General features: G+C 30.6%; 1 protein-coding gene across 1 annotated transcript in view; it reads left to right on the forward strand.

Moving 5' to 3' along the window:
- LOC111713239 (prostatic spermine-binding protein) overlaps positions 1–13,190 on the forward strand; it is a 15,707-nt gene extending 2,517 nt beyond the window's left edge. Inside the window, exons 2-4 of the mRNA XM_023488066.1 lie at positions 5,343–5,394; positions 12,406–12,493; positions 12,885–13,190. Of these exons, the coding sequence (XP_023343834.1) occupies positions 5,343–5,394; positions 12,406–12,493; positions 12,885–13,046 (302 nt within the window). The 3' untranslated portion in view covers positions 13,047–13,190. The remainder of the gene's footprint in view (positions 1–5,342; positions 5,395–12,405; positions 12,494–12,884) is intronic.
- Positions 13,191–14,180: the final 990 nt, after the last annotated feature.

The raw sequence follows: 14,180 nt of genomic DNA on the forward strand, positions 1-14,180 counted from the left end.
AGTTTTTGTTTTTTATTTCTATTGTAGGTTACATTGAATGAATGGTTGGTTATTTTAAAAAAACATTATTCCTTAAAACAACAAGAAAGTAAAGTTTTTGTTTTTTATTTTTATTGTAGGTTACATTGAATGAATGGTTGGTTATTTTAAAAAAACATTATTCCTTAAAACAACAAGAAAGTAAAGTTTTTGTTTTTTTTTTTTATTGTAGGTTACATTGAATGAATGGTTGGTTATTTTAAAAAAACATTATTCCTTAAAACAACAAGAAAGTAAAGTTTTTGTTTTTTATTTCTATTGTAGGTTACATTGAATGAATGGTTGGTTATTTTAAAAAAAACATTATTCCTGAAAACAACAAGAAAGTAAAGTTTTTAATATCTTCAATGTTTGTTGGCGAAGTTAGGCCAGGTGTGCCCTAGTGTGTAGGAAAAAGTGGGGGAAAATTTATGAAAATCGTAAATTTCCTCAAAGTGGAAAATGGCCGGATTGTAAGAAGTTCAAAAAGCCCCGAAATGAAAGAGCATATTTCATTCTTGACAATTATAAAATATATCTCTGTAGGGTTTGCAGACTTTATTCAAGTTGCCTTGCAATGATGGAGTCGAAAAGGTTTAAAGGGTGTCGTTATGAATTGGATAAAGGTTTCTAGAAATTATGTATTTTGTCGCTTTAAGCAAATTCTTTAAACATTTCAATGTAAATCTTTTTAAGAGCTAAACAAATATCACCAAGATTTTGCTGTTTAATGTTTCAGTTTTAAGTTGATACAAAACTAAAAAAAATTCTATACCGAAAATTTGTTTAATAGTAATGATCATATTTTGAATAAATTTTTTAATTATTAAGACAAAAAATATCAAAATTGCAAAAGATATTTACTTCCAGTTCCTTTTCCTGTTTTTCGATATTTCATTTATATAAGTTGTTCTGTTTTATAAGTTTAAAAATCTATATTTTCCTGTAATAAATCTTCCAAGTTTTAATTTCTGGTAAAAATTCTTTTTCCTAAAATTTTGCTCATGCTGCAGTTTGGTGTTTTTCATTTTTATAAAAAGGAGAAAATGTAGAATTTTTGCAAAAAATGTCGTTGAAGCAATTTTGTAATGAAAAGAATGTTATTACTTTAGGTCACAAAGCAGAATACACTGCGACATTCCTCATATAAAAGCTTTCATACTTTCTACCAACCTTCATACTCCTATAAAGGGTGTCACTATAAACATACTCCTATACAGGGTGTCACTATAAACATACTCCTATACAGGGTGTCACTATAAACATGTAAATTAAAGACGACACAAATAATGAAATAATGAATTAGTTGTTAAAACAGCATGAAATATAGAAACATCGATCATAGATTAATAACAATACAGACATAACACTAAATGTCGTCTTTTCAATAATTTGGGGTTTTTGTTTACAATAACCCTGAGGCAGAAGCCCAAAGGAGTTCTGCGCAGGCAGAGTTGAATTACAAGAAAGAGGGAGAGCATGGACGTAACTCCTTTGGGCCTCTGCCTCAGGGTAAAGTGAACGAAAAACCCCAAAATCATGAAGAAAAGACGACATCTAGTGTTCTAACTGTATTGTTATTAATCTTAGATCTGAATGCTAAACGTATAGATAATTACAAGATCTTAAACCAAACTAAGAACATTCCCGTGGTTCTACCGAGTTTCCTTTATCAACAGATTATGGAAATCAGTCAAGAACATCATGAGTTATGATCGGACAAACAAATTACTAATTTATTTATATATAAATATATATCATACCATGAGACAAGTATATTGTTTAATTTGTACAAAGCTTACAGAAAACAGTACATACACAATACACAATACATAGCTAACACAGAAAATAGCTTACAGAACACAATACAAAATATACACTACTGTAGCTACAGTATAAAGTATACTCACGATACAATATACAGTACATAACTTACTCAGTTTAAAGTACATAACTTACCTTACACAATTTAAAAATCTAAGTATATAGTAAATGGTTCAAATATCGTACATAGCTTACAGTACGAAGTACACAATACACAGAACACAGTTTATAGCTTAAAGGACACAGTACACAGTTCACAGAACTATGCAAGCATGTGAAAGTACAATTTCTTGTTTATTTTCTTGTCTGCTGTAAAGTTTGTTGTATTTCTCGTAGAATGATGACCCTGGGTTCTGTGGTGACAAACAACTGAATTAAATTACAAGAATTAAAGAAACTTGTTAAAAGTTTAGCAAAGTTTCCCGTCCAGCATTCATCTAGTTACAAGTATATAACCATGCTAGAACAGACAAAGAGAGAGGAAAAACACAGATTAAAGAGAATGTAATGGTTTTATCAATTGATCTTCCAATTAAAGAGTAGTAAGCTTTATTATATGCAATACGGTGCCTCCTTTAAACCTTTATATGATCAATAATGTGGAAGATATCATCGTTTACTAGCTTGCGGAATGTTGAATTTCAGTAATTACCTCCGTTGTTTCTAAAGTAGAAATGCACAAGTCACTTTTATAGAGAACCCACAATTGAAAATGATCACATATTTGTCAGAAAAATTAGAATATCTTATTCATTCATAATCACACAAATGTTTTAAGGGTACCTTAGTAAATCGGACTGAACATATGAAAAGACAAAAGTATTTCTCTGTATAGAAATAATAGAATAATATTAGTGTAAATTCAATCATATAATTATAGCTCGGTATCAACCTAACCCCTCTTTTACTTTTTCCACCCTTTAACTCTGCAGCAAAAGTTTTAAAAGTTCAACCATTATTTGAACAGAAGCCAGGGATAGTGTAGTGAATAAATATAAAACTTTCAAGATAATGTTTTATTTTATAGATTACATCTTTTGCCTTCTAAATGCACTTCCCTCATTAACCCATGGATCTGAAAACTAATGTTTTAAATAAAAAATATTTTATCTTGATTTAGGTTCAACCAAATAGAAAATCCACCCCCCTTCCCCCCACAACTACAAATATTTAAAACCTATCTTAAAGAATTTGCATCAAACTCAAATTTTCAACTTCTTATTTCTTTGCAACCTGGAAGTGTTAACATTTGATATTTCAACCTTAGATTATTTGATCTATAAAAATGCATAGTTTAAAATATCAAAAGTCTTCAACATTGGGTTGCAAAAATATAAAGGGATTAGAAAATCAGAGTTTGTGGGTAAAGGCTGAATTCCTTTGTTTTTAACTTCAAAAAAGTTATTCTCAGTTTTGATAATTATATACGTAGAACCTAAAGAGTGATGACGGTGTGAATCCTATAATTGGTACTTTTTAAATTGTGGATTCCATCTCCACTGAATCCTAATATATCTTCGGTCCAGTGTACTGCAGAACTCAACGAAAGCTCAGTTGAGGGTGGATGGGTTTAAATTAAAAATAAATCCATTAAAAAAAACTAATAAAACAAAGAAAACAAACTGTTGCGTATGTTTAAAAAAGTTGGCGGTTGATATTTTTTTCACAGAGACCAATATATCAAGTTAAAAATTTCATTTTGATTAATTCCTATTTTCAAATTTCATTTCTTTTGAGAATTGAACTTAAAGGAATGTTTGAAATAAGGAAAATTTAAATATTTAAAAAATTTTAACTTTGAAATGTTAACTGTTGATTGACATATTATTCTGAAACGAGAGAAAGTATTTAAAAAATTTGAAGAAAATAATGAATACAGAGTGTTTAAACCCTATAATGCTGGGGGTATAAATCTATGAATAGCCTGGAGGGGCCGGGCGCCCCCCCCCCCCCATAGAAAAAGGCCTTAAAGTAAAGGCATTGGGTTGAAATGCATATCCATATTAATAGCCCAAATTTTTCAAGGCCAGCTTATAGAACAAATAAGACCGATAACTTTTAAAGTTTTTTGTGCTAGTGAGGGTAAAATAATGCCTTAAAAAGGGTCAACAAATTGTTTAGGGTTAATCTACATGGTCAGTTATGGACAAATTGATATTGTCTTTTCTGAGATTTCTATTGCGGCATTCAAGCTCTGATATTTTATTTAATGAGTACTTTATTTTTCTAGTGACAAATATGTTTTTTTTGCGAATTACAACAAAAGATCTGGACACTATTTAATGTGTTACATTTAGCATTACTTTCTATTTCTATACATACTTACCAGCTTGCAAATCTTGCCTTTCTTATTTCTAAAAAATATAAATTTTAGAATTTTAAGCGTGATAATTTTGTTTTCTTTGCAGATTTATTAACAAAGATTGAACATGTTTGCTGATTTTCTTTGGTAAAGGAATTTGCCACAAACTCAATTTTTTAATCACCATATCTTTTTAACCTGATGGTTTATACCATTTATATTTTAAACTTTCATTATTTGATCTCAAAGAATTCAAAGTTTGAAATAGCTAAGGTCTAAGACACTAGGTTGCAAAGATGTAGGTTTTAGAACATCAGAGTTTGTGGCAAAGACTCAATTCATATGCAAAAAAAAATTGTTGAACAAAATTTACCAATAAAGTTTATAACTTTATGCAATCTTTTTTCTTTTATGCAAATGTCAAATTTAAAAAAAAGAAGATTTACAAGATTATAATACAAAAAATAAGAGAATACAATATGCCTACAGTTCAAACGTGTAGAGTTCACACATCTTTTGAAATTAAGGATAAAGGTGTCGCCTGCGCGCTGGTCAGTTGGGTCCCCAGCTCTACCTGGGATTCTACCTGTCTTTGTGACGTAATTAGACCTTGTAAACTGACCAGCTAGCCAGTTTTAGCGACGGGTCAACACGGAATTTAGACTATTTAACAAAATGTATAAATCTAAAGAATTCACTAATTCCCCTGGACATAATCCAGCCATGAAATCTAAATGACAGCTTGCCACTATTATTTACACATTTAACAATGCTAAAAAATATTTGCATATTTAAAAGAATATTTTAAAAATGCGGTTTTTTCTGATTTCCTACTTTTACTTTTGAATGATTAACGATAACAAGAGTTACTATTTCTAAAACTGCGCAAAGGAATTGAGTCTTTGCCACAAACTCGGATTTTTAAATCCCAATTTCTTCAAAACCAAATGTCGTAGACGGTAAATATTTCAAACTATGAATTCAGGTGATCAAACAATGTAAGTTTGAAATATGAAAGGTATGCATCATCTGGTTATTGAGATTTAGGTAATATAAAATTGGCATTTGTGGCAAAAACTCAATTCCTTTAAACAGAAAACCAAATACGAATTTAAGAAAAATGTCAGCTTGATGGGTTTTATTTTAGGGCATATTTTTATGTAGAGATAACAAAAAATAAGTAAATGTTTGGGTTCAGGTCCCATGGTATCCGCCTGGGGAGATGTTGATAGCGATGGAGACGGTATAAGGTAGGTTTCCGAAGTATAGTGCCTGTACTGTGTTTTCGTAGATTCCTCTAAACAGTTTTGTGATGTTATACTTGGTAGATTCCTTCAATACAATGTGCTGTTACTCAGTAGATTCCTGTACTATAATGGGATATAGATTCCTGAACTGTATTTAGCTTTTATGTCGAAAAATGCATTTCTTTCAACTTTCCTGTTAAAGGGACAGTAAGCGGAATTTCAATCGAACCTCCGTTCAAAGTTAGTTGCTATGCTTGTAGTTTTAAAAAAAATTATTTTTTAATTGTTGTTTTTCCTAAAAAAAATGACTTGCACATTATTAATGCAGAAAAAAATGTATGTTTTATCAGAACCAATCACTTTTAAAAACGACAATATATATATTCCAGATTTTAAATCTTTTAGATCTGCAACAGGTTTCAAAGGTACCAATGTTAAACAGGCATTGTCATCTTAGCAGGAAGGGTAAATTGAAATATCGCAAACAGTCCCTTTAAATTGAAATATCGGTTACAGTTCCTTTAAATTGAAATATCGCTAACAGTTCCTTTGAATTAAAATATCGCTAACAGTTCCTTTAAATTGAAATATCGCTAACAGTCCCTTTAAATTGAAATATCGCTACCAGTCCCTTTAAATTGAAATATCGCTAGCATTTCCTTTAAGTCCCAGAAAACACAATTTAGAGACTTAATATAATGTGGTAATACTTCCTGTAACACAAATAAAATAGATTTCTTCATTCTTAAATTGTTAATGTTTTATTTAAACAGAATTAAAATTCCTAAAGCTGCCTGCACCAGCCCACTGCCTGACTTGCACATTTAGTAGATTAGTTTCTCAAAATTTTAAATTGATTACTTCATAATAAAATAGGCCTTCGCAATTTAAGGGACTGTGGTTGAATTTTGAAGTGAACCTACTTTTAAAAAGAAAAATAGCATTAACGATTCACAACAGTACCCTTAAAACTTAAATCTGATTTTTTTGCAAAGAAAAACATGGATATCTTACTCATTTTTTAACTGATAATTCTTTAAAAGGTATATCGTTATTAATCACTTGATATTAAGTTTTAGCAAAAATTTAAATTAAACTAAATTCTATTAAAAAGTTTTGAACATTCATGTTTTCGCAAGGGGGGACTGTCAGAGGGGGAACGGCCGGTTTTATATTAATAAAATACTTTGATGTTTTAATTCACAAGGTTATAATTTATTCAAATACTATTTGAGAGTGGTTTTCTCTTTTTGATACAGGGTGTCTCACGAAACATGACAGTTGTGAATAGTTTAGAATGTCTTCTTCCAATGATAAATTGATTGACACCAAAGTTATATTATAGTTAAATTTATTTCAAAGTAAAATATATTTGAGCAACAGAGTTTTTAACGAAATAAACTGCAAAAAACCTTTAACACTATATGTAAGACGACATTTAAAACTATTTATCAACTCTGATAATTCGTGGGACACCCTATATATTTACAGAATATGGTTACTTAAAGCGACGGTTCACCTAACTTTCATTGCCTGTACGATTCCCAACGGGATCCCCTTTATGGCTGTGGACGGCACCGTCAATTTAATTCATTCGACTAATTCTTTACAAATTTATTTTTAACATAACTTGCTAACAAAACGTTTAGCAACTGATCCTGTGATGCAGAAACTCTTTAAAAGATATTAGAATTCTTCTCCAAAAATTGGTATTCTTAATTCTTAAGTTTGTTCAAACAAAACAATATTAAAAGTAAAATTTAGTTTTTATTTTACGTTGTAATTATGGTTGTAATAAATTTAAAACGGATGTAATATATGTATTGGCGAAACTAGATTACAATTTAGAAACTATTANATTATAAACAAAAAAACATTGCATTAAATCTCTTTGGAATCTTTGATAAACTTATTTTATAATTATTTTAGTTTTTTATTAATAATTTTACATAATTTTTTTTTCTTTATAACTAGTTTTCTTTATCTTTTCCTATTGTACAAATTTGAATGCTTACAAAGTAGGCTGTACATGAACTGTACATAAGGAAATATAAATGTAAAGCACCGTGTATATTGTAGATAATTAATTACAAACATGTACGGCTTTCGTGATACCTGCACATTGTACATAAGTTAATACAGATTTTTGCGAGGCCTTGCTGTACAGTACATAATCGAATAAACACGCATGCACGCCACAAAATTTCACAATTTTTCATAAATCTTAAAAAACATCTTCAGCTTTCCCTTAACAAAAAATTCGTTTGTAAATGTTGTATAAAGAGTTAATAGTCAAGTTTTCTGCAGTGTAGATTAATTTTAGTAATGATGTTGATACAGATGATGATGGGGATAATATAAGGTGTTTTTGCCCCTAGTCTCCTATAAGTATTTTTCCCCGTTCTCCTTTTTACAACATTTTTTACCAGAGCTGGAAACTATAGAATGGTGGATACCAGGATTAATGCTTAATCCTCTCTTTTTTCTAATCTCGAGACTAACATAATCTCGAGATTATGATAGTCTTCAGATTAAATATTTAGATCAACAAATTGGATTCTAAGAATGCCAGATTGCAGTTCGGTTTCTTGACTGAAAGGGCCCTTACTTAATTTCTCACCCATTTATTTATTAATACATTAGTTACAAATGGTTACAAAAGAATCTTAAACCTGTTATTAAATATTTGTCTTCACCGATTTATTTACAAAATGGCCGACAACAAATTCATTCTTTGTTAGAAATTGCGGATTTCTCTTATGGGATAGAATTTATTTTTAAGGCTGTTATTGGTCAATACAATTTACGAACTATATTCCTGCACTCTTAATGGAGAAAATAATGTACGGATATCCAAAGAAAGAGAAAAAGAGTGGATTAGGGACTAAAATTAAAAGTTTCCACAGTGGATATTCGGATTAAGTAGTTAGGTTTAAAGGATCCAATCTAAAGCTCCCAGCTCAGAGCTGAAAACTTTAAAATGGTGTATATCGAGATGCTTTAGCTTCCTCTCTTTTTCTTAATATCGAGACTAACCAAATCTTGTACTTGTATCCTAAAAAGTGTATAAAATTCAAGCAATTAGAGTGGCGTATATGAAGCCGATAAATTTGAAATTTTGCGCGCCATTTAAGATTAATATACAGAAATGGGAGGAACTCTTTAATTTTAAAACCGGTTTTTGATTTTTCTCTACTACATCCAATAAAGAACGGTTTAAGAAAAAAAGGAAAATTGTGTTCATTGGATACTCAGATTGAGTAATCGGGATTAAGGATATCTCATTCTAAAGTTTTCAGCTCTGTTTTCCCCTATTGTATTCCTTAAAGTTTTACCTTTTACTTGTTGCTTTTTCTCTTAGAATTTTAATAAAAGAAATTATTTCTAAATAATGCGATATTTTGTAGATGGAATTTTTTCTTTTGGGGAATTTGGCTATTTCAACATTTTTCAGAGGCCAAGAATTTGAAATCTTAGTCCCTGTGATTTTTTTAATATAACTAAATTAAAGAATTGATTTTACGGTTAAGCAAAAAGCTTAAATTTTTATATTGAAAATCTTTCAAGAATAAAACATTTTTTATCTGTAGAAACTTTGCAAATATTAAATTGCAAAATGTTTGATCGCCAAGAATTCTATTCCTTTAGGCGGGCTGTTCGAGGGAGGGAACCCCCACACGCCATAAGCCTCCGCTATGCAGACATGAGCCTCCCAGATTTTCTAGGCAGACTGAGCCTCAGACTTGCAGTAAGAGCCTCCGCTATACAGAATAGTTTCTTAAAACTTTTGGTTTTAACATGAGTAAAGAATTTTATTGAATGTTTTCGACATATAAAATGTTTATCAAAGATCAGAGTTATTGATCAATTATTATAAATAGTGACTAATTATGGCTAGTAAAATTTTTTTATAAAACTTTAAACATTTTTTACGAAAAAAGGAAAACATTAAGTGAAAAAATTCTGATATTTAATAATCTTTGATTTAAGTGATACCTTTTCTTGAAATTTCTATAAAATTAAGATAACCAAAAATTTGTCATTGACAGTTAATCTTAATTTAAAAAAAACGTTTAATTCAGAAATGAATTTCCTCACTGCGTAAGAAATGTTTTATTGAAAAACAAAAATTTTATAAACCACTTTATAAGTCAACATACGTTACAAATAGTGACAATCAATAAACAACACTAAGTAAAATTTGTGCCACATTGTTAATATAAATAGCGGAGGCTTGAATACTGCGTAGCGGAGGTTCTAATTGCATAACGGAGGCTCGGTCTACCTAGCAAATCTTGGAGGCTCGAGTGTCTGCATGGCTGAGGCTTGTGGCGTCCGGGGGTTCCCTCCCTCGCTGTGCTTGAGTTCCAGCTTAAATATGTTTAAACTTTATGACTTTACTAACCTCATGACTAAGAGAAAATAATAATTTAGTTTTTGATTAGGGTAAGCGAATATGTAAAAGGCCAAATTTTAGAAAATTTTTTGATTTTACGTCAAAATTTAAATCTTTATTAAAAGAACATGCTAATCATTTTCGAATTTTTAGTTTTTTTGACAGAATGTAATATAAACCATCATATTTTGTATGATACGGCTTTCTGTTCATTTGATATTTTGATGACTATTTTACAAATAAACTTTTTGGAAAATAAAACTGTAGAAAGCCAAACCTTTTATTCAAATCATTTAACAATTTAATATTTATTACTAGATAAATTTTCCCCTTGATTTAAAGTTTGATTGTATATACTCATTAAAAATTAAATTTCTATATTTTTTCAGGAGAATATTTGACCATGAGTAGAAAAATTTGCACATTTTTAGTTTTTCTTAATTACACATCATTGATATTTAAAATTTTGCTAAATTGTTTGTGTCTTTTTAATGGCCTGGTCAATGGCTATTCCAAAATTTATATTTTATCTTTTTTTAGACAAAAAATCTAAAAAAATCTATTCTAAAAGTAAAGCATATAAGCTTTCCAATGGTGTATTATTTATCATATTTGGACATCAAACATGGGATTTAGAGGGAGGGGGGGGGGGCAATTTAATCCCCCCCCCTAGCGTATCCTGGTTATCAAGTACCCCAGCAGTGAAACCATATTCAAATTATTGCTGTTTTTTTCGACTATTATTAGTCCTACACTTATTGTTACCTAAATTTGTTGTTACTAACTTTTTACTCTGTTTTTGTGAACAATTAAAACATTCCTATAAATGTGTTTCTACACTTACTTGTGAGGTAAAAAGGTCTTCATGGAATATGGCCGTTAAAGCTGTATTTAACTTACCTAGAGCAACCCATAGATATTTCATTGAACCAATTTCGGAAAACCATCACTTAAAGACCATGCTGTGTTCGCGATTTGTATCAATCTTTCGCAGTTTACAGAAAAGTAACAAAATCGCTATCCGATTGCTTTCAAATGCTTTTCAGAACATTTAATGACATACTCTTGGCTAAAATATTTACAGCATTGCACAAGATTGTAATTGTTATCCCAGTGATCTAACAAAACTCTTGGCTAAAATATTTACAGCATTGCACAAGATTGTAATTGTTATCCCAGTGATCTAACAAAACTGTTTGTAAATGTTTAATTTAACTTTTACAGAAGTTTCTGATGAAAATTTGTGAAAATTAGTTTTTTTAAGGAATTGCTATCAGTTAGATCAAATGAAATTGAAATTCTCGGGTTTGAAAGGGATGCACTTTCACAAATAATTAAACAAAATTTGTGCTGTAACTTGTTTTATTTATTTTGGATTCTATATATATTTATGAATGTTTTGTAGTCATTATAATCTATTTTAAAATAATAATAAATGCGTTAATCTAAAAATTCGCCCCAAATTGTTTATTGTAAACTTTTTTTAAATAATTTAGAGTTTTTTGTACATTTTGCAATGAACTCTCTTCAAAAACTTAACATTTTTCTCTCTTTCTAAACCATTGAAAGCACAAAGCTTATTTTTTACTCATTCTGTGTCCGAATTTAATGAATTTGAGCCGCATCAAAAATCAGCATAAAACCGGTTTCAATTGAGCGCCGGCTTCAATCTTAAAATAATTAATACGATTTTAAGTGGAACCAACCATGTTTGAGCCGCGGCTTAAATTCAAGCCGCGGTTCAAATTCTTTTTTCCTCTGCAATTAACTAAAAAAGAAAATTAAAGAGAAGCTAAAGATAATACTTTACATTTTTGTTTTATTGTTTGTGTGTGTTCGTGAGTAAGTGTGTGTTCGTCTTGAACTATTCTGAAAATTAATGGATTCTGTTCTTCTGGTCGTTTTCTACCTTGAACCCACGGGAAATCTTTCCCTCAGAAGTCTCCATACCGAGGGGAGGAAGGCAAGCTAAACAAATGTCTCATCCACATTCATCTTATTTTCACGACATAAAACTTTTGGACTTAAAAAGATTGTTTTATATTCAAGTATTGGACACATAAAAGAATGGCAAGTAAGATGATTTTGAGGTGGCTCGGACGAGAAAATGAGGAGAATTTGACTCGGACGACAAATAGATGTGATTCGCCTTCCTCCCCTCCCATACCCTAGAGTGGACTAGGGGGGACAATCAAATAAAATATATTCATTTTGGTTCCTCCGACCAATTTGCAAAATCTCTTCATTTTATCATTTCAACATTTTAGTGACTGCAGAAGTAACATTAAGCCACCCTTCATTCCAATTCATAACAGTATCCTTAAAAGCTTTGTCTGACTAAAAAGAATGATAAATCCAATTTTTCTCGTTGAAAATTGATTATTTTCATTTTCTACAAATGGGACTTGCGGATTTCAGATCCAAAAAAATGTCCACTTAAATGTGAAACTAAATCTGGCAAAAAAATGATATTTTTTCTTCAATATTTTCCAATTAAATTATCGGTCAGCAAATGGAAGCCAATTATTCCCTGTTTAAGTTTTTAATGGTAACAATTTGAGTAACAAGACAAAATTCATAAAAGTTAAGCAAACGTTATAAATTCTAAATATATTTAGCGATGCCGATGATGATGATGATGATAATGACGGACTCCTGGACAATGAAGATGATGATGATGATGGTGATGGTATCCCTGATGACGAGGTAATGATAGAAATGTATGGTGAATCGCGCCGCATGTCGAACAATTTTAAATTGAAGAATCTGCTTTTGTTCACATTTATGATATTACGTTTTTTACAAAATATGAGCAATAAAATCAATTCCTTCTAGATTAACAAAAAATTTAGAAATTGCTACTTACTGGGACTTCTTAAGTGAACCCCCTTTACAAAGAGTTGCAGGTCTGATTCACAATAGTTTCATTTAATCCATTGTTTGATCTAAAATGACAAATTAATCCCTTTTTTCTCTCTGAGTATTAGTAATTTTTGATTTCGGCTCTTAAAAACGCCAATAACATTCATATTGTTAATGGGTTAACTGAAAGGTATCATTGTGAATTGCAGGCCCATTTCAATTATTATATTTCCAGGAGGATTACGATAATGATGGTGTAAAGAACGAAGATGATGAAGATGATGATGGTGACGGTATTCTTGACGGAGATGAAGATGATGATGGAGATGGTCTGGAGAATGATGAAGATCCTGATGATGATGGAGACGGTATCCTAGATGAGAACGACGAATTGTAAACAGTATTGCAGTACACAACATTGTTTTGTATTCATTGTTTGTTTGTTTATTTATGATTTAATTAAAATTAACCCTCATGGGGAAAAAATGGTGGAAGCTTGTAATAAAGCAAAAATTCAAATAAATTCGTTTTTCTAAAATTTTGTTATCTTTTACTTACGGCGAAAAAAAATTGCTGACTTTTGTTCACATTATTGAAAAAAAAACTATCAAAAAACTTAATGAGCTGAGGCCCAATATTCCCCCTCCCCCACGACTTTTTGATATTAAATGCAGAAAACAAAATTCAATCTCCATGAATAACTTATTTCATGGTTAAAAAAGTTTTAATAAAATAAAATCCAGTTTAAACTGGCAAAAAGGGTAGAATATTCCAAATTCAGTGGCTAATATTTTAATATCTAAAAAGTTGACTTTTCTATAAATTTTGTCAAGCTTTTTATCCTTGTTGCGCCTCCGCCTGATTGTATCTACTTAAAGAAACTTACAGGACACGCACCTCTGCCCCTTTAGTAAAAAAGTAAATTGAACATATATGAAGCATAAAGTCCTGACCGCGTCAACCTTGTTGCACCGGCTAGTCCTGTTGATTGTCCGTTTATTAACCCAATATCCGTGCGGTACAGAACAAACTGGGACCGGAAAGGTTGACCCAGCTCGGAATTTCAAATTTGCCACGGCTGCCTGTAAGGATAATGGATGTTTCCTTATTTCCGTTCTTCGCATAGAGTGTACACTGACACTATACAGTTTTCTTGTAGAAAAACAAAAATATATCTGTCGTTGATGATCTGATAAAGAACTAAAGGGTACCGTTGTAAATCAGACAAGCCAATTGAAATGACGTGATGCAGTTCCTTTTGAAAATTTAATGTTCTTGTTTTTTATTGGCCCTTCAGTTATCAAAAGGAAAAATAACTTTTTAGTTCATTTGATCTTATAAAGAATATAGAAAAAACAGTTCCTACTTATATCTTTTTTGGCTTCAAAGCGTTCATTTTGACGCCAGTACAAGCCAAATATATAGATAGAGGAAGAAAGGATATGTTAGGTTGAGTGGTCCCTCTAAATATATATATATAAGAGGAAGGAAAGGATATGTTAGGTTGAGTGGTCCCTCTAAATATATAGAT

The sequence above is a fragment of the Eurytemora carolleeae genome, unplaced genomic scaffold (assembly GCF_000591075.1).
Source record: "Eurytemora carolleeae unplaced genomic scaffold, Eaff_2.0 scaffold1389, whole genome shotgun sequence".
NCBI classification, from domain to species: Eukaryota; Metazoa; Arthropoda; class Copepoda; order Calanoida; family Temoridae; genus Eurytemora; species Eurytemora carolleeae.